The following is a 27,581-nucleotide window of genomic DNA, read 5'->3' as shown; positions in this document are numbered from 1 at the left end:
ATCTGTCCGACAAGCTAAAACCTCAGTTATCCTCCCGATGTTCGACAAGCTAAAACCTCTGTTATCGTCCCGAACGTGGGTAATTTATCTCAAAGCTCTTCTCCAAGCCTAATATTCACCGACACGGCTACGGCCTATAAGTGAAGGGTCGATACCCTCGTTGGCAAGCGAACCTACCAAGATGCAGGGAAACGAGCTCAAAGCCGGTCCTTGCTTAGCAGTTAACGCCTTGGATACTGCAAGTAATGTTGGCGATCCGTGTCAGGTGAGGGTTAGACACATGAAGCACGGCGACTCTCCAAAGATGTACAAGGTTATTAAGGATGGAACATTCACGGCGACTGAATTATCCTGGGCATGAAGTACACGAAACATTATGCAGAATTACTCACAAAAAAAAAAGGGAAAAAGTACTTTCCATATATAATTACTGCGTTTAAGGTCTAGGTAACATTCCATGACACCCTCCAACGTCAAACTCGTTCACAATTCACAACGGAGTCAAACTCAAATACTTATAGTCACTGTACAGAGATAAAAAGGTCAAAAAATAAAAAAAGAATCACTCTCTATACTGTGAAATCTCAAGATAAATTAAAGAATTTTCCGCGAGGTGTAGACCTGCTCCTTCTAAACTCAGGAATGGTTGAACTGCCACCTTCCTTCGGATGGCGAACCGTTCCGTTTTGAGGCTTGCTCTCCAGTTTCCTTGGCAACAAGCTCTCCATATCCAGTACATGTCCCCTGCAGAGGATAAAGAATCATAGATATTATGAACTGAGTGATAAGAGACCCAAATTGCATAGGCTCCGGATTTTTTCTCTACATGCTTCATGCTCAAGTAAATGCATCTTATCTTACCTCTCTTCGCTATTTTGAGAGCTCTTCAAGCTTGGCTCATGCTTTTTAATTCTCAAACCGCCGTTCATTAGGGATCCCATAAGCAAATGCTCGTTCTCTGGCTCAGAAAAATCGCTCTTTCGGCCCTCTTCCACCTTCTCACCCGCATTTATAATGGGAAGCAATGTCACTGCTGCTTCATACTTTTCAATTCTAGCTGGAGGTTGATGCTTGGCCTTGGCCTTTGTCTCGATCTTGCTTTTCCTAATACTGCCTTGTCTTACATTCAGAGCTAGCTTAAAATGGTCTTCTTCATGCTCTGGATGCACTTTCCTGGTGCTCACCCTCTGGAAGCTGCAATATGTGTCAAAGACATTTTCCTTCTTTGTAGGTTCCTGTAAGTTCATGTTGTTTGTCGAGTTGTTATCTGTTGATGGGCATATTGATGTCGCCACCATAGATCTACTCACAGGTACTCTTGCTGGAAACGGTAGTCTTGCAATTGGTTGGTTGTCTACAATATCAGACTTCATTTTTGTCCTAATAACTGCTCCCCTATCTGTGGATACCGATCTCCTTACAGGAGGGGATGGTGATCTCGGCTTCACTGAGTTACCCAATTTGTCCTCAGCTGTAAATATTGGCTTAGGTATGATATCCTTTTCCATGAAACCGGGTGGCAACCTCGTCCTCCTCTGCTTACCGGAAGAGCAACTTCTAGCCTGACATACATACATCATCATGAGACAGAGTTAAAGCATCCCTCCAATCCCATTCCTCTCAATCCTAAAAAATATTCCAAGTTTTCTATCACTTTGAACTAAACTTGAATTTAAGATAAGATTGCCAAAATAAATGGGAAATCCATCCTTAGTACGTAAAAAGAAGGCCTTGCATATGGATAATTCACATCAACAACATACTATACCTCAGGCATTCTCACATCATCATTCGACTTGTGAGAACTCTCAGGCTTCACACCGGTACCACATCTGGGCATTCGGAAAGGGGAAACAGCTCTTGTTTTCTGAGGCTCTATGGTGGCCCTAGAGCTTCCTGCTTTGAATTGTTGGAGTTCCGCTTCTTTTCTTTCTAATACCAGTTTGAGATTTGACATCTGTATAGTCAACACCCATAACATTAATTTGTGTCTTGTAGAAACCAATGTAGATAAAAAAATTGTCTGATACTGATCATGACAAACCTCTTCTTTCAGTTCTCTTATTTCACCAGTTTCTTTATTAGATCGAGCAGCACCAAGTTCTATGGAGGCAACCCTTTCAGCAAATTTGAGAGTGCTAATTGTCTCGCCTAGAGAATTGAGCTCAGGATTTATATGAACGAACATTAATGTCTTCGCTTGCCCACCTGGCCAAATAATGCAAATATAGAACAAAGTAAAGCGAACATCGTTAGGGGAAAAAAAGAATAGCAAATCTATTTGTCAAAAAGGTGTGAGGAAAGGACAGTAACAGTTGGGAGTGTCCTCTGTAATCTGTATAACCAAAACATGCAGTCATACATGATTTTTTTAGTTGGGGAATAAACTTGTTCTGTTCTGTTTTTCCTATCATTTTCAATCTGATATACAAAAAATATAATGAGAGGCTTTTCATTGTCTGCATGTCCTGCTGGGTGTCTGAATAACAATGGAATCAAATATATCAATTCTTGTTACAAATGTATTACCTAGAGAATCTTGCAGTACTTGTGTAAGCTTGCTATTTCTGTAAGGAATGTGCGTGCTTTTCTGTGCTAGAGCAGAGATGACATCTCCAAGCGCAGATAGCGATCTATTTATGTGCTGGGCTTCCTTCAGTCTCTCCCCAACTGCCTCCGACTTGTCGACTCTCTCACTTCCAGCTAAATCCACCAGATGAAGGCAACCTCTAAGAATGGATCCAGAAACTAACTCTTTTCCCTGGACATGGACAGTCAATACACTGCCAAAGATGGCCAGCAGAAGATTAAGTACTTGGAATCATCATCTGAAGTACTTATTACTTTAAACAAGTGATCGTGTTGTTATATCAGTACCTGTGAGAGCGGCTACTTCTCTCATTTAAAGCAGTAGCACCAACAGCTCGATTCTTCTGGCCTACCCTCATTAAATCAAGGACGTCCTGGGTACATGTGACGGGAACCAAACTTGCATCCGGCACATTGAGACCATTCAGTTGTGGGCTGTTTCTTATATCTAATGTGCAAGCAGTCAAGGAAGTCCAGAAGATATCCCATAACAAGTAAAATTAATTCTTGTAGAAGAAAGAAGGTAACAAAATTGGATGAGGTTTAACATGCTGCCAACATATGGAGAAAGAAAATATCGAGAAGGATATCTTCTAGTCGAGCCATCACTCACTAGTAGATCCCTCACTTGCTCATTGTAGATCTCAATCATCTGAACTGCTACATCATACTTTATGACATCAAGCCTTGCCTTAGATAATTGGAACAAGTCCCTTAATGCTCGATAATTTACACCCCATGTATCCTCTGAAGTCAAATCAGGGCCACTCTGTAAAGCAAAGTTCACAGTAAGTGCAGCTCGTGACAAAATAATGCCCGCATGTTCGTTTCAGAAATTTATGAATAACAAATGTGGAATCCCATAGGATGAGGGAATATTTAGTTGATATTTTGGGTAGTTCCAAATACTAAGACAATGACGAGTCTAGCGCCTTTGATTACCATTGTATATGTTTTCCCAGAGCCTGTCTGCCCATATGCAAAGATGCAGACATTGAAACCATCTAGGATTGATCTGATCAGTGGTTGAGTATCGACGTATATTTGCTCTGCAAGTAAAAGGGAAATGAGGAAAATACCATCATAATGCTTTCTATGGAGAAGCCAGAGTAGGGGCTATGACTCAGTTTATTTCGAGCTGTCTATACATGGCCTCCATCTATTAGACTTCCATTGTTGATTTTTTTTTTGTGTGTGTGTGTGTTATGGGGGGGGGGGGAGAGGAGGAGGGTGTTGTGGTGTTCATTCACTCCTCCATTTTCTTTTTCTTTAACTAACTGGGGAATTGGCAATAGAAAATCTCTATTCTTCTAGCCAATCGAGACTTGTCCTTTTAGATTGAATTATGTGATGCAATCAAATAAAATGAAAGAATGGGCTTCTACTTACATTAATTCGGGCAGACTGTAAATATTGAACTTGCATCAACCTATTCCAGGGAAAAATTGTACCTTGTGTAACATCAGTATCAAACACTTTGTTAAAAGTGAAAACTCTTCTGGAATCTTTTCCTTGCTTGAATGGGTTCACAATCATTATATTTCCAGTTTCGCCGATGTACTCTACTGTAGACTGTCTGTTTGATTGGCCTGGTAAGAAAGGTCTTACACGGCAATAAACTCTTATGGTTCCTGCAATCAACAAAGTTTCATGAGGAACTATTTCTCTCGTAAGATGCATAAACTAGGTTGAAGCGTGAGAGATGATCGACACCTTTAAGATCTTGGACTTGATTGTAAAGCAGGCGGTTTTCCTCCAGAACCTTATGGTATGAAGAAGAGGCTATCTCAAGGTTCTTAACATGGTTATCTGAGAAATAGGAGTCCCATAAGTAAATGCAACTTACTAAATTGATGCTGGTTCTAATATGATCCAACTAAAGAAAATTTTCAAGGTAGAGAACATGTCCAGGTTCTCACTAAGCCGTATAAGATCTTCCTCCCAATCTGAGTGGATTTGTTTCACTTCCAGCTTTGTCTCTTGGAAAAAGAATTTCAGCTCCTACATAAAAGGCAGACAATTCAATGGGCAATATAAGAAATGAAGAATGCAAAATTGAAAAAAAAGCCAGCTGTTGGTTGGAACAATCATTTATTTCAATATTCCTGGCATAGTAACAGTGATGCACACCAAGAAACCGGGAAAATCATAAGAAGGAAAACAAAGTAAACTGATCTACTTGCATTTTAGAGGATTATGGATGCCACTTGCTTTGTTAGACATATAAAGTTAGTGCTCTCCACAGACATAATCAATAATTAGTTGTTCTACAGAGTAAAGGCAAAACGCTGGTTTAACATTTTTTCTCCATAAGTGAGACATATAGAGCGAAACCACAATAAGTGGGACATCTACAACAGTGAAACCCAATTAGTTGGTCCCGTCTGTTCCCCTCTTTGCTTCTTCCTTCCACAAGTTCTCAGTAAATACTGAACAGCTAGAAAGCATTGACAATGTTGTATACTAAGACAACTCTGGAGATATATGGAGAAGAAAGCGACATGAGTAATGTTTCAAATATTCCACATGTATCAGACCCGTTTCCTGACAGGTTAAGGCCCTATTTGTATCCTAAAACCTCTCCAAATTTTCTATTCTGATTTTCACTTGGAGAAGGAAACTGATCATAATGCTTAGGCAACATTCTGGAAACACTCCTTGAATGAAAACAATGGAAACTCTTCGAAAACCAACTTATAACATGGAGGAGTTGAACACCAAGCATCTTGTAATAGTGATGGATTATAAGCATGTGCTCATTATTTAGACTCATAAAGAAAAATATACATTGTTCACATATCAACGTATCTGTAGGAAATTAGAACTGTCTTTCTTTACTTTTTCACAGAAAACGAAAACCAAGAACATTTTTTTTAAATCAAACAGAGCTGAGCTTTTCCAAAGAAAATTTATCTGGCAGGGTAACCATAAGTATAAAGATCAAGAGTCGAATCCTGGCACTCCTTATTACTGTTTTCCTGAATTAGTGCTCCTGCCTCCGGTTATTTATCTGATGTGGGTAGTCCTCGTGTAAGTTCCAGCTTAATGTGGGAAAGTGGGTTCATATATAAATTGGCCCATTCCCCAACATCTAAAACTTTTGGGTAGACGGTTATCTAACAGCTAGGAGATCCTAGTACGCGCTATTTTTACCTTGAGAAGGACAGATACAAAACCGTGGTGAGCTGGTTATGCTGGATAACAGAAAAATTGTGGAGAACTTAAATGGAAGATTTATATTAAAGGATAATGTATCTGTTATGGATGAACACAGAAGAAATGATGAGCATAAGCAGTAATTCCTTCGGATACCTCAAGCTGTTTCTGTTGCAGATGGATCTGATCCACATGACCCTCAAAGTGATTCTTACTGGGTTGAGTGATCTTGCCTTCTCCACCACATTTACAGAACTTTGAAATATCACTTGCTGCCAACTTTGTTCTTTGTCGAAGATATTGTGTAATGCATTCCATAAACTGAGATTTTGATTGGGAACCAAGTTCACCTCTCAGTATTTTTTTCAGAAGTAGAGCAAGCTGTAGAAAGCGTCGGAGGATATTAGACTTATTTGCTGTAGTTAGATAATTTCTGAAGAAATTCATGTACACAAAAACCAGAAAGATTTTAAAATGGCAAAACAAATTCATTTTTCTAATGAGGATTTGGATATCAGGAGTCTGTAATACTCTGGTACCTGAGTGCCTTGAGAGACCAGAAGATCCGAAAAATCCTTAACTACCTTACTGAGCAAAGCATCAACTACCTGCAATGTTGTTTTTTTTATCAGATTACTGTTCACAGTTTCAGTTAACTGAAATAAGTGGAGCACACAACCTGATCATAGATCAACTTAGATAAGGTATGAAATCTAAAGCATGTCAAAAAGGAAAAATATAGTGGGATGCCAAACCAAAAATTGGAAACACTATGATGTGACAGTACTTGACCAAAGTTACCATTGAGAATTGGGATTTCATAATAGATCCTATTTGTCCCGCTTCTGTCAAGAGACAAGCCGTAAAAAGATTCATGTTCTTGCATGGGAACTAACATGCAGGATAGTTAGTTAAAGAACTAGTTTGATGAACTATGGAACTTGAGATTAAACTAGATTCACATTTATTGGTAGTGTGTTTGCAATTGTGCGAACCAACCTTTGTCATCATGCTGTTAGGTCAGGCTTATGATCAAAGATCAAAGCACTTCAGTATGCTTATTATCCTTAAGGGAATGCTAGTTTGCAACAAAACACAAATGGTGTCATTGTGACCATCTATTCTTTATACACACTGGATAGCCCCTCATGTTGTTGCCGTTCATTTTCATTGCTTGTCTTCTAAACACATTGGTCATTATTAATATGAACAAAACAACCAAAAGTTAACTGTCAATGGTACAAGACAATAGTATTGATCTTACCTACCATTGCATTCAAAGGTAAGTCATCCATCCCATCGAGCTCTTTCAAGTAAGCCTGGAGAAGTCCAATTCCAAAATTGTCAAAAAGAAAAGTCAACACATTGGCAACTCTGGATTCTTCCATGGAGACCACATTAGACAGATGGAGGAACTCCAATAGTTGCTCATATTGTGATGATTCAGACTCATCTATCGACTCATCTGCACTTTCACTGCCAATCAAGGATGATGGAGAACTCTTTGGGAAGCAAGTGATCCTCACTGTGCCGCCATATCTCCAGACCCCAATTCCACCAGCCTGTTTCCACTCATAGTATCCTTTCAAACAGAGAATGCAGTCCACAACTTTGCTTGATGAGCCTCCCTGAATAATTAGCAGTTCTTAGATTCAACAAAGGCATGGCAAAGAATATATAAGAGAAAAGCTAGGCCAACCATAGGAGTTAATTGGCAAGACATTCCATTTTAATGAGCTGAACTTTAGCTGGAGAGAGTTCTTGAACAGGTTTTCCACTCCCTCAAAATACAATGTCAAATAAGACTGACAATGCAAATACAGGTGTGGCTCGCATTAAGTCATAAGCCTTGGGATGAGAAAGCTGCTTCCTTTTGAAATTTGGGATGAGTTCTCAAGATGATATAAAGAAATTCATTATTTCTAGTCATGTCTTGTGGAGGCAAAGTCAGAGTCATCTTATAACGGAAAGACCAAAAAACCAGTGCCAAAAGTAATCGTCTCTCATGGGATTCAACTGTTTATTTGCCATTACCTCTATGGAGCTAAAACTTGTACATGTAAAAATGAACAGTGACCAAGTAAAACCTCTTTCCAACAACCTCCTGCTCCAAGTCTTTAGTATGACTAGAAATATTAGGAAGTACATAACAGGTCCAAAATAATGACAAACCTTTTCCAAATCAGATGCTTCAAAAGTTAAAAGCTTCATGTCTTTGACAGCCATCAAGAAATTCCTCATATTCTCGAAATATTGTATTGCAGACTGTGCCGCTCCTTCTGTAGCCTGTACAGCTAAAATAGGGCTTTCCACCACCTACTCAATTACAAGAAGCAGGCAAAAACATTAAGAAGCACTCGTTTCTGTCATGTGCCATACCAAGACTAAGCCTAAAAGCTGAAGGTTGATGAGCCTGTTGTAATGGTACCTTGTGGACGGCCCCGGGATTGACTTTGTTGAGGACATTGCAGAGTATGAGTCCATTGCGGAGGGCGAGACAGAACTCCTCTTCAGAGGGTTCTTTGGGCAGTGTCTCCGATGCACCATGATCCATCTGACGCAGCCATTCTGCTGCTTGATACCTCCGTGAAGCTAAACCAAATCCCACATGGTCATTAAGATAACCAGACAGCCACGAACATTAGCAAAGTTGAGAAGTTACAGTCGAGTTGTTGTCAAAAGAGCTAAGTAATTGGTAGTGAGATTTACTTTCAGTATCCAGGGGAGTGTTGGATCCATTAGAAATGAAATGCTAGCGTCGGATTAGAAAGTCTGTCATTTGACGAACGTGACGTAATATAGTTGCATTGGCACTTGATAGGATGGAGATGAGCCAGTTCAATGTGTCTAATTCACACAGACAATTGCTTCTACTCATTAACCCTACCACACGATAAAAGTGAGGACATCTATTGTCTTAATGCACTGATGAAAGCTCGACGGTGGAGTGATGACTGGGACGACAGATCGGCCGACCCCCTGAGATAAAAGCTTACGAGTCCGGTCAGGGAGGTAGTCTTAAATATATCATCTTGGCAAACAGGAACTTATTTAATCTAATCAGAATAATCACCTGAAGCGCTCCAATTTACCACTGCAACAACTAGTGAAGTAAATGATTAGATGAGTCAAACTAAGCTACTCAAGCTCGATAGGTAGATTACTTGGTTCGGCTCAACTCTTCTCCAGTTTGAGTCAAGTCATCATTTCAGAACTCCAACTTGAAAATACTTGCCTTCAGTAGCGCGAGAACTTCATCGAGTAGTTCAGTTTTTGACTTATTAATTATATCTATACATTTATAAGTATTGTAAATATGTAGAAAAACATTACCTTCTAGTTATGTTTTATTTTAATAATTCAAGTTACTTGCACATCAAGCTGGACCGAGTTGAGCTATTGAAAAGTTACTTGATTAGAGTTTGACCTTCAGAAATCAGATTAACTTAGACGAGTGTTGAGCCACGAATTATCGAGTCGAGTTGAGCACGTTATTCAATTCGGTCAACGAGAATCGACTTTGATTGTACTGCCAAACATTGACCAACAGCCGGCTCTGAGTTCCCCATGCATTTCCTCGATCAGTTCGTTTGCTTGAATATGTCAAGATTGCATTAACCATTTAGATATATAATCCGCATATAGGACCACCAAAATTCACCAAACATTTCGGATTTGGTTGGAAACGAGAAGTGCTTTGTTATTTAAACCAAAAATTCAGGAAAAGAGGAAAAACAAGAACAGAAAGTTTCCATCTGTAGTTGGAGCAACTTTTGGTCTGTTATGCCAACAGAGTGCAAATGCTCCGGTTTTAAAGCATGACATTGCGGCATAAGGTGGGTTTGGTTTGGTGGACCAACACAAGGTTCCTCGTATTATTTTAGCTCGAAATCATCTTTGTTCCCAATCATGACGGACCTTAGCTGAAAGTAAGACTCGGAACTTTTCAGTTCTAACACTGTTCTTTTCAGGATTTTTTTTTTATTATCAAAACTTGAATATATCATACCAGATTGGATGTGCGACGCACCCCCATGTGGATTTTCGAAATGAATTTTGGATATCTTTTAGATTTAAAAAGGCAGGTAAATTTTCTAATGGACGGTTTTATAATTCTACACTTTGAAAAAGTTTTTTTTTAATGAGAAAACTAAATTAAAGTGGAGACCTAAATGGAGATATTTCTTTTAGAAGATAATAAATAATGTAAGAAGAATTTTGGAAAGCCAATAGTGAGCTTGCTTCGGAGTTAAATATTTTAAAAGAATTCGTTCGGGACATGCAACAGAAATCTACTAAAAATGTAATTCAAGTTATTAGTAGTCAAGGGACGGATAACAGTACGAAAGCTTACTTAGTCCATTTTAGTACGGCTTCAGTGCCGTTCTTTCTCTTGTTGTGTCGCGTATGTGTAATGAGGAGCTCAACTACGTTAGCAAACATCTTATGCTTCATATACATCACTTATCATCAATCAAGTCAAAGCACTTTTAAAATCTCGTGGCAAGATGCAATTATTCTACTAAAACGCAGTCATGGGCAATGATATTTTCAAACGATAAGCAACTTGAAATATGTCATTTTAATTTCCCAACAACATAAATTCTTCCACCACCGTTTTCCCAACTTGACGTGTAAAGCATTTTCGCAGTGCTTAAGGTGAAAAGGCTATCGCGGCTGCAGAAATATCACTCACGCTTCTCCAATTAAAACTTATTAAACCGCAACAAAAGCAGGGGGCATTAAGTAAAGTCTCCGACTCATCACGATCCGGCAATTAAAGCTGCATCTGCGCATATTCATGACGAAAAGAACCATCTAAACCTTCTAAAGCAATGCCAAACTTTGGCTCCTTTTCACTGTTTTTTTGGTGGGGAAGGTGTCGTTGGTTGGACTTGGACCACATTTCCAAGTAGGTCCCTCCTTAGATCTAACGGTGGATCCATCTAATTTATCATAAGCAGAGAGCTTTGGATCGTCACCCCGCGGAATGCGCCACCATCATGGTTCACGAAGTGCCCCCTCCTCTTTTTCTTGCCCTCCCCTCCTTTTACTTTTGTGGTTTATGAAAAGCAATTATGACGTGACTACCTTAGGCCAACTACCAAGCCAGGAAAAAGCGAACGGAAATATAAATACACGAGAGTAAGTAGCTCTTGGGACAATTAGCCTCGTGTCACGTTGAGATTAAATGTCGTGAAAATCACCTGTAGGTGCGGAAGCTGGATCTAGAAAGAGTCAACAGTCTTAGAAAAGTACTACGGTCCTATTAAAATTACGTGCGATGGGAGAAAAAAGAGTTACAAACTTTCCCCGTCTTTTTAATTGCGACAAGGAACTCAAAATGCTCGTCGTCAATATTATTCAAATGGTATCACTGTCAGGGATTTCGTTTTGAAAATTAGAGGCATTTATTGAACGTATTCAATGAGAAAATTTTGAAATTATGAAGTATTGATTAATAAATAGAGAAAAGCGAGGGCATGGTGGCAGAGGCATTCGTTAGATTGATTTATCTATAATTATCGTTAAATGTTCCACAAGCAAAGTCGCCGCATTCCGTGTTTGCCCGAAATTAGTTTTATCTTTTGTACGATTTTCGCGAATTTCGATGCGCTTTAACGAGCTCGTCTCCGATCGAATCGGATCGCTACGATGAAGGCGGCTAAGTTTCTGTTTCTGAAGCTAATTCAATTCATCTATAGCAGTGCAAAGAGAAATCGGGAAAGGAGAGATGCGAAGTGTACCTGCTTCTTCGGCTTTCCTCTGAGCAAGCTCGTCGTCGTTGATTATCTCCTCTGCGGCTGATGCTTGATGATCGCCATTAGAGACCAGAGCCTTCAATCCTCTCAAGCTCTTCCCAGGCGAGATGAAAGTCACGTTGCCGTTGCTCTCTTGCCGCATCTCTCTGTCTCTCTCTCTCTTTGCCCGGAATGCAATTCTCTAACTCGAAACGGGATCGTCTTTGGTGTGACCGCTGCAAAACAGAGGCAGAATCGCGTTTTCCATCGTCGATCAGCTTTTAAATAATCGGAGTTCCTCATGTTCAGCTAAACTTCTCGAGAATATCGAAACAAAAACAAAAACAAAAATCGCTAGTGTTTCCATCAGAGATCAGACTCCAAAAAGAGAACCCGTCATCAACCGGCTAGCGGAGACCGGAGATAGAAGTTAGCACTCCAGAGTCGGCGTTCCACCGTACCACTTGGAAATCCAAACTCAGCTTGGACAACGAAAGCGTCCAGTTCAGTGAAGCCAGAGACGTGTAAGGGAGTCTACAGACCGAAGCCGATCGCGCGCACGTGTTCTCTTACCTCGAGCGGATGATCGCCGAATGGCAGCGGAAGCTCCAAGCTGGAACTGGAAAATCTCGCCGGAGTTTGAGCTCAGCAGATCGGATCTGAGGGAGGTTTCGGAGAGGAAGCGAGCTTCTCGTGCTCTGAGGAGCTAGCATTCAAAAGGAACAGAGGAAGGTTGGCTTCATCTAATGCAACTCCGCGTGTAAAAAGAGTTAAAAGAGGGAGAGAGAGAGAGAGAGAGAGTAGTCTACCTCAAGCGAGACGTTAGCCTTTTCGAAAATATATTTTCTGTTGTCTCCACCGTAAGGGGAAAAAAAATGACAGGTGGAGAACAATAAATGAGTAACAGTCAAAACATATTTTATAAATTGAAAAGAAAAACGAGACTATCAAATTAAAGTGAAAACGCTATTCGAAGTGCAACTCAAATTCGACGGACGACGGTGTCCGCAATCATTAAGAGTTGCTTCTCAGTTGAAGACTACTGAATTCGTACCATAGGATCACGAGACCGTAAAGCATTAGTCACCTACCCAATCGATAGCCGAGTGTTTCGAGGGTCGTGAATTTCGTCCTTATTTTTTCTTCTCGATAAAACTCAATACGTCATTATTTTGAGAAAAAATTTGACATGAATGATATCTGAATTTTGACCTAATATATTATGTGGTCTCTAAACTTTTAATTTGACCAATATAGTATCCGAATTTTAACTCAATGCGTATTGTGGTCCCTAAACTTTCAATTTATTTAATGTGATTTTCGAATTTTTGAAACATGTTCAATTTAATCCCTAAACTATAAAAAAATATTCAAAATCGTCCTTGAATTTAAATTGATGGAATGACGATATTGAACATATTCTTATAGTTCATAGACTAAGTTGAATATATTTCAAAGGTTCGAGAATTATATTGATCAAATTGAAAATTTAAGGATCACATAGCATATTGAATTAAAGTTCATAGACAAATTCATGAATCACCTAACATATTGAGTTAAAGTTCGAAGATTATATTAGTCGAACTAAAAATTTAAAGATGATATTATATGTCGAATCAAATTTTAAAAATTATTTATGTCATTATCCTTATTTTGACGGAGTACGACAAAAAATTTGACTCGACAAATTAGTTCGAAAGTTGTGCCGGTTCCTAGTCCTACACAGCTACAGGAGTGGATCCTCCTCCTCCCCCGTCGCGTTAGGCGAGAGACTTTTGTTTGACTCGAGAGATCAGTTCCACGTGGCAAGCGACGGCGAGTCAAAAGGGCGAAGGCCCGTGACAAGGGGGAGTCCCGGGGGTCGGGGGCCCACCGATCATCCGACTGGACGACAATATGTGGTCCAAAGAGATGATCGCCCCGTCGTCGTAATGTTATTCTTTTTTTCTTTTCTTTTGTTTTTTGCCCAACGTCGTATGTTATTCGTAATGCCACATTTTTTGTCCTTTTTTTTTTGTTGGACAAGCATTTTCGGTCCGTTAATTATACGCGATTGCATGCCACTGCACCATTATGATACCGACCGACACTAGGAGAGATCATGATGATCGCACTCCAGATGTAGCATTCGAACTCCCTCCCTTGGACTTTTAATTGGTTTGCCAAGTTCTAACGCCAAAGAAGAAATAGCATATTCATCATCTGACATTTTCTGCCCCGTGGTTAACATTGACATTATATAGGTGCTCGATTTTGAACAAGAACGTTGTTCTTCCCCTTTGTCGATCCCTGAATTATACCTCATGGTTGTGGGTAGATTTATTTATTTTTATTAGCATACTTCGCGGTTACCTTAGAATTGATGACAGGTCCGATACCGTTCTCCTCTTTTTCATACAATACTTCAAAGTGGTTTGACTCGATCAGCGCATATAATACATTGTCAAGGGGGTTTTTTCTTTTTAGCCACCGTTAAGGAATATGTAACATATTTAGCTCTCTTTAAACCATTTTAGCATGCTTGATGTCGGCTCGTAGCCTTTGACTCGTGAGTCACGCTTTTTTTAAAGGAAAGAAAAAATTTCCTTTTAAATGGGTAATTCATATCTTTACAATGATCTAACCACGTTACCAAACTCATGGATTCCTCAATTGAGTTAATTATGGGCCGGGTGCTGCGACTATCATGCCTCGGACCCTCCAGCTGTCTTGGGTTATTGCTAGTCACTAGAATGGAATAAAGGTCTCCCAAAAAAAAAAAAAGAAATAGAAATTATATTTTTAAAGCGAACGTTGTTCGACCCCAAAAAAAAAGTGAACGTTGGGTCTTTTGAATGGAAAAGGAGGCAAAGTCCAAAGTGGCCATTGTGGAACGTTGGATCCCTACATTCAAATGATTGCAGAGGGAGGCTTTTCATGTGCCCTCACTCCAATTTGTACCCTATTCAATGGACAATTTATTGAGAGAGAGAGAGAGAGAGAGAGAAGTGCTTTTACTACCTTTGGTTTTTGTTTGGAATAGTTCAGAGGTTGTGTGCGAGGGAAGGATTACTTTGGTAGCATGTCCTCGCCAATTACGGACAAAAAAAAATCTGATCAGAGAAAGAACTTGACTCCGTTTGTAAGGTCGTCCTTAAACTATTAATTCGGTGGATGCAACTCTCGAATAGCCTTTCAACGACGTCATTTCGTTTCATCGGATACGGAACAGTCACAAGTTCCTAAACTATTGTGGAACATGCGATCTCGTCCTTGAACTTTGCGAATATCTAACTTAGTTCCTCGACTTTCCATAGCAAAGTCAAATCGATCATTCGGTACTGTTCGCAAGCTTTCACAATCACACCCTAGCTCATATTTCAGAACACCTTCCCATTTCCATCTATTTCCTTTAGGTCAACGGAAAAGAAAAATATTACTGTAATACCTTTTTACCCTTTTTTTTTTTATAAATATTGTGTTAACATGAGTCGAGTATATTTTAGCTTACGATCTCTATAACAATGAAAGTAGAACCTCAATTTATCACAAAAACTTTACTCGTGAACATTGATTTTCATCTTCAAATGCGCCACGCTTACTTTTTTTTGCATTTGCTAAAAAATGTAGCCTATATTTGCAGGAAAAGTGTCCAAAAAGTCATAAACTTTGTATTTGTGCCAATTGAGTCATAAACTTTTTATATCGATGTCAATTTAGTTTTAAAACTTTTTGCATTCGTATGAATTTGAGTCAATCCAATCAATTTTGGCCCGAAATCGCTAATGTGGACGTCGGTTATCCTATGTGACATGGCTAGCATTGACGTAGATATTTTCAATATTATTTCAATTATTTTAAATAATTTTTAATAAGCTTTTTAAAAAATTATCTAAATTATTTGAAAAAATTAAAGAATATCTATATTAGCACCGACCGTTTCACACAGGACATCCGACGTCCACATTAGCAATTTCTTATCACAATTTATCGAATTAACTCAATTGGTATAATTGTAAAAAGTTTATGACTAGATTGACACCAATCCAAAAAGGTTTATGACTCAATTGGCACCAATAAAAGGTTTAGGACTAAATTGACACCAATACAAAAGATTTAAGACTCAATTGGCATAAAAAAAAAGGTTTAGCATTGAATTGATATCAATGCAATATGTCTTTTTCCTTATATTTGCCATAATCTGTATATTAGAAGCATGTATCACCGAGGATTGTTCGTAATGCTTGCTATAATTGAAGTAGATATATATATTGACGTCGAGCCAAAAGGCGAGGAGCATGTAGTGCCGCCCCATATTGACAAAAGAGATATGATGTCATGGAAAAGAGGAATGATTCACGCATGCTGCCTTTCGACCGTCACGCCCCAGCATGAAGATGAAGTCGTTTTATTTCCTACTCTTGTCGACCCGAATCCACACCCATAATTTGGACAAATTTTTTTTTTTTTGGGTCGTCCATGAGTGCTTGCACAAAAAAGGAAAAAAAAAAATTGTTGAGACGCCCGTATACAAATCATTGTACGATACCATCGTAATCGAATGTAAAAATGCCGTAAAGTATATGGAAAATAACAAAAATGATCTCTGAATTTTAATTCAGTATGCAATGTGATCTCTGAATTATAAATTTGCTCAATATGGTACCTAATCCTTAATCCAATATGCAATGTCGTCACTGGACTTTTAATTTGTTGAATGTGCTCATTGAATGTTTTCGTATAGTCTAAGAATTAAATTGAACATTTACCAAAAGTCCAAAAATCACATTGAACAAATTAAAAATACAGAGATAACATTCCACATTGAGTTAAGGTTCAGGGGCCACATTGAACACATTTAAAATTCGAGAATCACGTCACATACTTATAGTGTGGGTGACAGTTTATTGAAGTTAAAAATTTTCGAGGGGTTATCATCATCCCGACAAAACTCACTTCAATGGAATTATGAATGTCAAGGCCTCAAGTCCCCTTTAAGATTAGGTTCTCCCTGTGCTAGATGTTACACAACTCCTACTTCCAATTTTGCTAGTCAAGTGGAGCCCCAAGAATTCATAGCAAGAGTGAATAAAAAGAGAAAGATTCTAGTCCCAACAGGATGTGCTTTTAGAGTGACAAAATTCTTCTCGAATGGATTTTCTCAACTTTCACGGTTTTGATTTGCCGAAATGATCAGTTGATGGAGAACCATTTACGGTCAAAGAAACATGCATGCTTATAGTTAGGAAAATGAGTTTTCTAACATAGAAAATAGAAAAAACATTTTCTTTTATCATCAAATTTTCTCTGAAATAAACACGCCATAAGTTTTAAGAGAGTGATGGGCCCAAAATTCTCTTTAGCATACAGTGACGACCCAACTGAATGAACTAAACCCAAACTAGTTCTTGGGCTCACACTTCTCAAATCACATTGAGAAGCATTCCTTCATCGTGTACACATTTTTGGCCCAAAGCACACCATTTAATGGAGTTCTGATTATTTCACTGACTTCGCTTTGGAGCCAAGATGGGTGTCATTATCTAATAATATTACTATAATTTAATTTTCGAAATCAGGAGGATCCACGAGTTAATTTTAATTCATTTTTCTAGACCAACCAAAAGGCAGGCCCATCTGCACTGGAACCAGATTTTCAAAAGAAATCACTTTCTAATTTTTTTTTATATAGTTTTCGCCAAAAAAAAAACATCGATAGTTTTTGCCTGTTCAACCACCAAGCCATTCCACAACCGGTGTGGAACAACCCTAACAATTTTCCCCTCACACATCGGGCCATGGGTAGGAGGCGCAACAACTCGTATATCTCTTGTGTGTCCGTTAGGTCTAGACTTATTGGTAACCGGGTTCTGATATCATGTTTTAATGATAATAAAAAATAGATAGCATGAGAGAAGAGGAACACCCAGCAATTAACGTGGTTCAAACGACCAAAAGAAAAGAACTTCTTAGAAGCTTACGTCTACAGTGGTAAATCCCTAATTTATCTTATTTTCTTTGGGAGAATTTGTTATCCTTTAATAAAGAGCAATACATTGAACTACAACCATGAATTTGGTAGCTACAAATATTGCACAACCCAGCCATATTACCATGAGAAATAAAGGGCAATACAATGAGCTATAATCATGAATTTGGTAACTACTGTGTTGGGATTAGGAAAATCTTGACAACTTTGTTGTTGCAGCTCCAACGAGAAAAAGGAATTCCTCCATCTTTTTACATCAAATACACACTTTTCAATGGGCTTCTGACAAAATGACATTCTTAATCATACATTTTTTGAGGTATTATTACCTCCAAAAGTGCATAAACAATGCATCTAAAATTCCGTTTGTCTCACAAAAATGATTTTGAAAACATTTTCCTAAAAATCATGGATGGTATTGCTTGGAATAATTAATTAATTAAAAATATTTTCATTATGGATAATAACTTATGTTTCAATATTTCGTGGACGGTGAAAAAAAAAAAGATTTCTTTCCTTCATTTTTGTAGATGAGGTAAGTAACTATTTTTAGGAAAATATTTTTTAAATTATCCGTTTTCTGCCTTACAAATGAAGCCCAAGTCAATATATAATACGGATATGATAAAGCTAAATTGTTAAAGTCACGACGCAACTTATTAACATGCATTTTATTCAACTTTTAGGGGTGATAGATTCCCACCTTAGTACCTCGAAACTACCCAATTATGGTCGGTTCCTAGTGTGTAAAACGGAAACCGACCTTGTTGACCTGGAGCCAAACCGGCGATTCCAGGGTCAATCCGAGAACTGTATTTTTCATTCATTTATTTATGAAAAATTTCTATTATATAGATGGATATGCAACACGCATGGCAATACTTTTGCTCTATAAATCAACTTCCGGGCAAAAATTGATTTTTCTACTCTTCCGAATAGAAGTTGATTTTTCTGCTTTCAGAGAAAAGTAATTTTTTTTAACTTCTTCAAGTAGCTCTAAAATTACTTTTAGAACAAAAAAAATACTCCAGAATAACAAAATGAAACTGCATAATCAAACGAATTTCAGTTTCGGAGGTATTTTTGGAGTAGAAATTCTACTCCAAAAATGTTATTATGCACGCTTCTACGTATTTATTAATGACATTCAAGCATTGTGCAAAATTAGATCGAGCATAATCGCCTACAATCCTAAAAGCTAAAGAAAAACATTCTACGGACATTAACTTAAATTTAAAACGCTCACGCAGGAATAATAGGAGAACACGAGTAGACATGAACGTTGAAGCCGAGAAATTTGATGGACATGCATAAGCTTCCTTCCTGCACCGGCTTTTTTTTTTTTTTTACGCCAATCACTCACGGGGATCGAACTCTAGACCCTTATCGTTCATACACCTACATGCGGGTACAGTGAAGTCTAGCCTAGCCATCCATGTTCCCGTTTAAAAGACCATAATGGTTTTTTCATATTTAAAGTGTCTTGCACTCTCTCGTTCCTCCTATGTGGGACAAGAAAAACGCCTTATTTGTTTGTTTTACAAACAAGCATCGACATCTGCATCGATCAACAACTCCTGGTACGCTCTCTTTTGAATCACTTCTTGCATCTACAAGTCCGAAATTGCCACACAAAAAAAAAAATCAAATCAAATTTGGGTGTTCGAGATTGGAATCGTGATGATTAAAAGCAAAGCGTAATTTTCTTTAAAGTTTGATATTTAACGGGCACCAACCTCAAATATGAACGTTATAAAATGAAAATTTCTTTGAAAAATAGGAGAAAAATATTAAAATTGTGGATAATTATCCAAAAAATTCCATGAATTTTGGCACTGCTGTATTCTCCGGACTTCTAAATGTCATTGAATATTCCACTCAACTTTATCACTGTAGTGCTATAGCTACTGAACATGGAAAATTTGTAAAACACCCCCTGAATTTTGATTTTTTCTCACAATCGATATTTTGTTTGCACATCTAAAAATGGACTTAGTTAACTTTGTTTATAAAAGAACCCACGTTACACGGTTAATAATACAAAAAAAAAAAATTAAAGATATAATGCAAGGTCGATAAGTTAAGAAAAGTCAGTACAGGTTGTTTTCGTAGAATAATCTATTTTTCGAGTAATACTTAAGGGCTACGCAGATGGAAAAAAAATGACGATCGCAGCTAAAATCAAAGTCCAGGGCTGACGTGCAAGTTTTCGAAGTACGGAGCCATCGAGCGATGACATCAAAGTTGAATGGGGGTGTGATTTGTAACTTCTTCGAAATGTAAGGGTTATCGTGCAAGGGTCTCGAAGTTTAAGGGGTTTCGAGCAATTCAACCCGTTATTTTTCCAACGCGAGTCGGACGTAATCTTTTATATATGATCTGTTGACGAATTATTGACTTTTTTTTATTGGCTTGAAAGGCGACTGATTGACCCTTAAACCAATGATGCAGCAGTAGCTTCCGTCCTGTGGCGACACCGGCAGGGCAGGCGGTCGCGCGCGCTTAAAAAACAGCGACGATGGCCATTTTGGAAGGAGGAAGACGGCTTAGGAGAGAGAGAGTGAGAGAGAGAGGGAAAACTTTGATGTTCATGGACGACCGATAGCGACGAGTCGAGTCCCGATGGGGGCGAGGTCTTGCTTTCCTCTCCTTCCTCCTCCGTCTTATCCGCACTAACGAAAGTTACCTCCGTCACTCGCCTTCGTCCTTATTGTAACAGGGCTCGAACTTGCGTGTGTGGGGTTTTTCTGTGTCTGCTCGCAGCTCGAAGAAAGCTCTCTCTTTGAATCGAACTGGCCAGGTACTCAAACGTTCTCTCCCCCCACCACCCCCCCGGTCCTTTTTTTGTCTTCAGTTTTTCCTGTCTGAAAGTTTTTGCGGTGATTGAGGTGGTCGGAGTTTGTGTGGTTGGCTCGGCGACCGTCGAGCTGTCCGAAATCAGTTCGGATCGAAACCTTCTTTTGATTGATCATGTCCTTGAAATAAGTATTACGTGCACGAGATATGGCGTGTCGGCGTTGTTGTCTATGAATATGAGTTGCAAACGCATGCTATTGATGAGCTTCGCTGTTTTATTTGAGTCACTGGTGTTGCTTGTTATATCGACCTCACAGACCGCAGAACACTTTTTAAAGTATATGGCAGTTTTGGCTGATTCGGTATCAAAAGATGAGTGGCTTAGGAATCGACTGTTATTTGGACAATGGCGTTTCCATGGCACACGTAAGAGGAAGCAGAGTGTTCTACGCATTCTGAGCTCTCTCTCTCTCTCTTCCAAATAAAGCAAAGTAGCCGGAAAAGATGCTTACTTTGAATGCTGTGTAATGGAGTACCATCTTTATTAGGTTACGGAACTGAGATGTTGACTATGCATGAATGGTTTTGACATAGATGATGACTATATAGGTCTTGCATTGTTTGGAAACTCATTGAATTGGAAGTTTGGAACCGTGCTGTTCTTCATCAAGAAGAACTTAGTTCACACTACCACTAACCAGAAATACTTATTGATGGTCTTGCTTACGAATTATGTAGAAGTCTTCATCGAGGTCCTTGCTTATGGATTCTAAGTCCGTTGTGGATATGATAGAGACTTCATCGAGGGCCCATTTCTCTGGTTTTCACATGGATGGTTTGCAGCCTAGAGATGGAGTGGAGCAACCATCAACCTCAGTGACTGAAAACATGCCTAAGCAACCATTTGTCATCGGTGAGAATATGATTGTGTAACTTTGGAAAATTTTGTGCTCAATTTCTTTAAATGGCCTTACACTCGGTTTCTTGTAATCAGTTTGCTTTCGTCTGAATGTTCTTACCAATGCTTTTATGGCAGGTGTTGCCGGTGGAGCAGCATCTGGAAAGACTACAGTTTGTGACATGATTATTCAGCAGCTTCATGATCAGCGTGTCGTACTTGTTAACCAGGTAACATTCCTTGTATAGGGATGGTGTCATCATCAAGTGGGAAAGTTCTTTTGTTCGAATATGGCTTCTGATGCCTTTGGCCTTTTAAACTGAAATGAATGCTCTGCATTTCAGGATTCATTCTATCATCATTTGAGTGAAGAGGAACTTGCACGAGTGCACGAATACAACTTTGACCATCCCAGTGAGGACATTTCTCTCTTGAGTGTTGAGTCCTTCAATGAGCAATGTTCTTGTTATATCCTTCTTATACGTATTGTTGACATAGGCCATCTCATGTTGTCTTGCTCTTTAGGTTAGGCAAATCTTCTCTGTCATTTGGCTCTTTGCATAAGTACCTGTCACTTGTAAATCCACCGTCACAGTCTCTACCTTCGTCTTTTTTTTTTGGTCATCACTTTTTTACTTTGTGCTTTTACTTGAGATTGTGTCCATCTACTCATTTGAAACCATCTCATTTTTCTCTTTATCACGTCATCCTTATTTTCTACCCTTAGCAATCCGGCTTATGGGTTTCTTATTAATTCTTGGTTAATGACAATTGACACACAAAAATTGATTGAGTAAAGCTGGTCAATTCTATTCAAAGACAATCTGGCAAATATCCCTATTTGTTATTGCAAACACCCAATCAAGCTACCAGTAAGGAAGAGTTTCAGAAATTTCTTTTTCTTTTGGTGTTGCTGGCTAATGATATCCTTGGCCACCTTTTACATTAAACTAAGCTAACCACCCTAGTTCATCCAAAGGCAGGTCATCCACACCTGGAGGCCCATACCTTGTGGCCTTGTCCCAAAAGGTTGTGCCGAACCAAACCTAAGACCTCATGCTGAGGTCCCAATAGTTTTACCACTTAGGTAGCCACTTGAGGTAGGTTATTTTCACAACTTTTAATTTTCTCATACTAACATTATTGCAGACTCTCCTGTGATGGGAAGTTAGTTTTAAGTGTCTCAGTCCAGTAAATTATTGGTTCTCTCTGATTCCCTCTTGTATATTCTTCACTACAGAAGAATTGATCTTCTTTTAACATAATGTTAATATTTTAACAGATGCATTCGACACTGAGCAACTGCTCTGTTCTATGGACAAATTGAAGAATGGTCAGGCTGTAGATATACCCATTTATGACTTCATGAGTCACACAAATAATGTCTATCCAGCAAGAAGGGTACTCTTTATTTGCTTATGGAGCACCTCCCACCTGTATCATCTTCCATCTCCTGTCCTGATTAGGCTTATGTCGTTTGTTAAAATCGTATCTAACTTCAAGAATACTTATCTTTCCCATGAAATATGCGAAAATGTGAGGTAATGATGGTATCTATAAGGGATAACACTCTCATGCCACCAATGATGTACAATTTACCAAAGCTTTGTTACTTACTTCTTGAAGGCTAATTAACTTCTGTCATTACGTCAGTACGTATGTTCCCATAGGTACAGTGATGTAATATGAAGCTGAGAAAAAATATTTTTGCTACATATGCTCTTTCGAGTTGTCCACTTCAGAAAGAATTCACTACTGAGACATCAAATGCAGGTGAATCCTTCAGATGTTATAATCTTAGAAGGCATACTCATTTTCCATGATCCTCGTGTCCGTGAGCTGATGAACATGAAGATATTTGTTGATACAGGTTCACCATCACCTTCTCCTTCGTATTATTAAATATCCCCATAATCCTATTATTATCGGACTCATTACATGCTCGGTCATTGCTGAAATCATGTCTGCTTGATATCTGTTCTTCTTTGAAATCAACATCTCTTAGTCTTCACTAGGGTATCTGGCCAAAAGATCTACCCCATGGATCTTCCACAATGTCTAGCTGCAAAGGAGCTTCAAATAAGTGTAGCTTCAGGCACATTAGCCGGCTGGATGGTTGTTTTCGTTTTATGGTTAAAGCATGCAACAGTAGGATGAATTTAAAGTTCAAATCAGGAGCTTAAATTTAGATTGAATGTGAATTGATTGGATGAGTGACTGACAGTCTGTGATACAGATCATGGATTAAATACTTCCATGGCTGCTTTTGTCATCTAAAGTAATTGACTTGAACTACCAAAATTACTCTATAATATGTCTCACTATTAATCTCAAACCAAACGACTACTGATTACTAGTACTTAACCTAGTGAGTTCATTCATTTCTCTTCCTAATAGCGAGCATCAGTCATGCATATAAAAATACCTGATTATGATAAATTTTGGACATCGGTTATCCCTTCCTATTGGCTAGCCATAATGAGATGATGTCTTCTGCTGAAGGGTGATAAAATTTGATAGTTTGCTGTCCTTCCTTTAGGCAAGCTGCGACAAAAATATGGTCAAATGCATTTGTAAGTTTTCACCTGAACCCGTTACTAATATATATTCCAATTTATACACCACAGAAAGTTTACATCCCTCATTGAGTAAATTATCTATCATTGCGCCTCCTGTGACCTTTCTTTTGATCTTGTTAATATATTGGCCTGCTTCCTGGATATCAGTATATTTTTAGTGCAGATGCTGATGTACGTCTTGCAAGGAGGATACGGCGTGATACTGGTGAAAAGGGACGGGATATTGGGGCTGTACTTGATCAGGTCAGCATCTTCTTTTGTTGCTTTTGCTTCACTGCATTAGATTTATATATCAAAAGACTGGATACCAATCTTTCGAGCTTAAAGTTGTTCCAATGTCCTGCCCGTAGTGATTGATTGCACAACAATGCTAATTTAATGTTCACGAGATTAATCTTTGTGCTTTTCCTTTCAGCAATGAAAGAATGGGATAGAGCTTTTTCTTCCCTTTTGCGCTAGAAAAGAAAGTGTTATGCATGTGATAATATAAAAGAGATGATTAATGTACCAATGCCCTAATGTTAAGATTCCGCCAGTTGTAGGTTTGTCTTATTGTATTCCATGTGTCATCATCTTTAGCATCTAAATTGGTGTTTCTTCATGTTCAGAGTTTGCATCTGAGTTTTTCGTTATTTACCTTTTAGCCCCAAAGTTTTCAGTCGTCCCAGTTTTGCTGCAGTACTCAAATTTTGTGAAGCCTGCTTTTGATGATTTTATCCTTCCAACCAAGAAGTATGCTGATATCATTATTCCCCGTGGAGGAGACAATCACGTGGCCATTGATCTAATAGTTCAACATATTAGGACAAAGCTTGGCCAGCACAATTTATGCAAAATATATCCAAACTTGTATGTCATTCAATCGACATTTCAGGTAGGTACAGCTTTCTTTCCTAGTCTGGTAAACTATTTTCAGTTCTCATATATATTGTATATACCCAAGCTCTAAATGAAAATGTTTATCCAATCGATGCTTATGTCCTTTGCAGATTCGGGGTATGCATACTCTAATACGCGATTCTCAGATAACAAAGCATGACTTCATCTTCTATGCTGATCGATTAATTCGATTGGTGGGTCTTTTGTTTTGAACTCAAGCAATTCTATGCATCATTTGCTGAAAGTGAGAACTTTTCCCTTATAATTTACAGTTCTTTTCCTTACTCAGGTGGTTGAACATGGTTTGGGGCACCTGCCATTCACAGAAAAGCAGGTGGTTACACCTACTGGTGAGTTGTTGTATTGTGGTCTCAAGAAGTTCTAGTAGGTTCTTAATGGCTTTCCCATCAGGGATGGGGTCGGCATGAGAGATCTCTTGACCAGAATCATGATGTGTTACCCAAAACTGTAAACTCAGTGACAAAGTTCATTAGTGGATTATCTCATCTTTCCTTTGTGGAAAATTTTCTGCTCAAACTTTCTGATGGGAATGAATTTGGCACTTTCCCTTCTGAAATTTCTTTCTGTGACTGCAGGATCTGTATATACCGGTGTGGATTTCTGTAAGAGATTATGCGGTGTTTCTGTTATTCGGAGGTACTACTCATGTCCCAGATCTGTAAGCACTAACTCCACGGCATTAAGTTTTAGGTGACATCTTTAATGTCCCAACCGGATTTTGATGGTGGAATAGATTCCATGAACATTTCCTACGACTTTTGGTCTGACATTGCATCTATTCACAACTTGTGACACTGAGTGATTTTGGCCATTGGTGCAGTGACAGCATGAGTGATTCTTAAGTGGATTTTTGGATAAGAAACTTATGAAACTCGTAAAACTTGATTAGGTCTTTCCATTCTTCTTTGATTCACTGATTGATGTTAACGGATTTGAGAGATGGTTGGTATTAATTTCCATTTACTTGTCAATTTATGATGAACTGCTGTCAGATTTTCTTTGTGTCCATGGTGGCATTGTGATTGATTAATCCATCTTTTGATGAATGCCAGTGGTGAGAGTATGGAGAATGCTCTGCGAGCATGTTGTAAAGGTATAAAAATAGGGAAGATTCTTATTCACAGGGAAGGGGACAATGGACAGCACGTATGCTTCTCTCTCTCTCTCTCTCTCGTACACATTCTAGCGCATGAAGTTCTGTGCATACCTCTATCAATTTTTCCTGACCTTTTATTTCTGCTGATCCCGGCAGCTAATTTATGAGAAATTGCCCAAGGACATTGCGGAGAGGCATGTTTTGCTGCTAGATCCTATTCTTGGAACAGGTTTGTCGTGTTTAGCTGAATCATAGTATTGGTGTCTGACCCAAAAAAAAGGGAATCAGAGTCTGGGGAAGCTGATGGGATTTTTGGTTGTCACCTGTGCAATTAAATTCTCACTAGAATATAATCTATACATGAGAACAATGGTCTTTCTTGAAATATTGGCTTGCGACAAGTGGTCTTGATGATTTAGATTTTTAATTGATGGACAAATTATGTGTTACTATAATCAGACAGATAAGAAAAGAGAAGAGGCTAATGAGCCATTCGATGAAGTGTATTCAGAAGCGAAAAAGAATGTTAAAGCTTGAGGAGGACCCTCCCAAAACCTACGACTATTATCACTAGTGGTTTCTACGTGCAATTAAATTCTCACTAGAATTTAATCTATACATGAGGAGAAATGGTCTGTCTTGAAATAGTTACTTGCGACAAGTGGTCTCTACGTTTTAGATTCTTAATTGATGAGGTACCAGGGGATAATGGTTGCAGGTTCTTGGATGGGTCCTCCTCAAGCTTTAACATTCTTTTTCGCTTCTAAATACCCTTCATCGAACAGCTCATTAGCCTAATCTCTTTTCTTATCTGTCTGATTATAGCAACACATAATTCGTCCATAGTTTTAGACAGTCTATAGTTTCTCCATCAGTTTTTCTGAGAATTGGCTGGGATCACCCCATTATTATTGTCGTTTACATGTTCTTCTGCCAGGCAATTCAGCTGTTCAAGCAATTTCTTTACTAATAAGGAAGGGCGTACCAGAGTCCAACATCATTTTTCTTAACCTCATATCTGTGAGTGGAAAAGACAATTTCCGATATCATAAGCTCCACCATAATTATTTGACTGTCTTATGGATCCTTCTTCCTAATGAGGAAATGGACTGACTTCTTTATTGCTTACGTCCCATTAGGCGCCTCAGGGTGTGCATGTAGTGTGCAGAATCTTTCCAAGAATAAAGATTGTGACTTCTGAGATTGAAGCTGGTTTAAACAAAGATTTCCGTGTTGTACCTGGCATCGGCGAGTTTGGAGACCGATATTTTGGTACCGATGAAGACGACCAGCCAGTAGTCACCTCTTCATCGTAGTTTGTTCGAAGCTGCTGTTTGGCCTGATCTGGAGTTGAGGAACTTTGAATTGACCGACATAAGTCACTTAAATTACTTTTGGTTAGATTTGGCTCCATCTTTCAGAAGTGGTGAACGAGAACATACGCTAATCGAATCTCTTTCACTTTTAGTTGTCTCGCCATCAATGGGTTATGTGAGTATCAATGAAATGTCTCAATGTACATCAAGCAGAGACCTTTACCATGCCAAATCTGCTGAATCTGTGCTATCATGGCCTCTCTGGTCTCTAATTCAGCTTCATATCATTTGCTTGTTTACACAAGTATTGAGGGATACACAACCAGCTTACAAACTTTCCTTTCGCATCTTGATTGGACAATGTCGGTCTCGCCACAAGCCCTATAGTTCTTTTGCTTAATTGCAAAGTGGGACGCAGGTGAGTGGTTAGCAAGCCAAGCTTATTGAGTCCATCACTCCAAATTTTAATGTCTAAGCAACTTGTTAAGAACATGACTGAACAACTGAAGTCAAGCATGTCAGGACTGACTCAGTCTGTTGTA

At 38.7% G+C, this 27,581-nt stretch overlaps 2 protein-coding genes across 7 annotated transcripts; one reads left to right on the top strand and one right to left on the bottom strand.

Moving 5' to 3' along the window:
- Positions 1-396: 396 nt before the first annotated feature.
- On the bottom strand, positions 397-25,911 carry LOC115749864 (kinesin-like protein KIN-14F). 2 transcript variants are annotated; one of them, XM_030686989.2, is made up of 18 exons: positions 25,780-25,911; positions 11,493-11,667; positions 8,174-8,337; positions 7,918-8,061; positions 7,014-7,373; positions 6,285-6,353; positions 5,902-6,126; positions 4,509-4,590; positions 4,303-4,398; positions 4,041-4,220; positions 3,532-3,638; positions 3,180-3,358; positions 2,878-3,042; positions 2,530-2,783; positions 2,045-2,208; positions 1,769-1,957; positions 862-1,562; positions 397-744 (listed from the first exon to the last, which is right to left on the bottom strand). In XM_030686989.2, the coding sequence occupies exons 2-18, from the start codon at positions 11,647-11,649 to the stop codon at positions 585-587; spliced, it is 3,396 nt and encodes a 1,131-aa protein (XP_030542849.1). In that variant the 5' UTR covers positions 11,650-11,667; positions 25,780-25,911; the 3' UTR covers positions 397-584. The 2 variants fall into 2 exon arrangements, with proteins under 2 accessions (XP_030542849.1, XP_030542770.1); XM_030686910.2 differs by lacking the exon at positions 25,780-25,911 and adding an exon at positions 12,060-12,282 and having other exon boundaries at positions 11,493-11,722.
- On the top strand, positions 19,894-27,343 carry LOC115749993 (uridine kinase-like protein 3). 5 transcript variants are annotated; one of them, XM_030687106.2, is made up of 16 exons: positions 19,894-20,087; positions 20,174-20,254; positions 20,989-21,163; positions 21,287-21,378; positions 21,493-21,562; positions 22,431-22,549; positions 22,922-23,018; positions 23,891-23,970; positions 24,407-24,601; positions 24,717-24,800; positions 24,896-24,956; positions 25,203-25,263; positions 25,680-25,773; positions 25,880-25,952; positions 26,661-26,743; positions 26,863-27,343. In XM_030687106.2, the coding sequence occupies exons 3-16, from the start codon at positions 21,013-21,015 to the stop codon at positions 27,037-27,039; spliced, it is 1,437 nt and encodes a 478-aa protein (XP_030542966.1). In that variant the 5' UTR covers positions 19,894-20,087; positions 20,174-20,254; positions 20,989-21,012; the 3' UTR covers positions 27,040-27,343. The 5 variants fall into 5 exon arrangements, 4 of the variants coding, with proteins under 4 accessions (XP_030542966.1, XP_048129766.1, XP_048129767.1 ...); XM_048273809.1 differs by having other exon boundaries at positions 19,894-20,254; XM_048273808.1 differs by lacking the exons at positions 19,894-20,087; positions 20,174-20,254 and adding an exon at positions 20,608-20,676.
- The last annotated feature ends 238 nt before the right edge of the window (positions 27,344-27,581 follow it).

The sequence above is a fragment of the Rhodamnia argentea genome, chromosome 2, assembly GCF_020921035.1.
Source record: "Rhodamnia argentea isolate NSW1041297 chromosome 2, ASM2092103v1, whole genome shotgun sequence".
NCBI lineage: Eukaryota > Viridiplantae > Streptophyta > Magnoliopsida > Myrtales > Myrtaceae > Rhodamnia > Rhodamnia argentea.
This window is presented reverse-complemented; position numbering and strand designations above follow the sequence as displayed.

What these genes read in the sequence shown, in the direction of transcription:
- LOC115749864 (XM_030686989.2), bottom strand. Translation starts at nt 11,649, where the DNA reads ATGCGGCAAGAGAGCAACGGCAACGTGACTTTCATCTCGCCTGGGAAG. An exon ending in TGGTCTCTCAAGGCACTCAG is followed by an intron (nt 6,127 to 6,284) that starts GTACCAGAGTAT and finishes CGCTTTCTACAG; the next exon opens with CTTGCTCTACTTCTGAAAAA. An exon ending in TCAAGTCCAAGATCTTAAAG is followed by an intron (nt 4,221 to 4,302) that starts GTGTCGATCATC and finishes TGTTGATTGCAG; the next exon opens with GAACCATAAGAGTTTATTGC.
- LOC115749993 (XM_048273808.1), top strand. Translation starts at nt 20,623, where the DNA reads ATGAGTGGCTTAGGAATCGACTGTTATTTGGACAATGGCGTTTCCATG. An exon ending in GTGTCGTACTTGTTAACCAG is followed by an intron (nt 21,379 to 21,492) that starts GTAACATTCCTT and finishes TCTGCATTTCAG; the next exon opens with GATTCATTCTATCATCATTT. An exon ending in GGTGTTTCTGTTATTCGGAG is followed by an intron (nt 25,264 to 25,679) that starts GTACTACTCATG and finishes GATGAATGCCAG; the next exon opens with TGGTGAGAGTATGGAGAATG.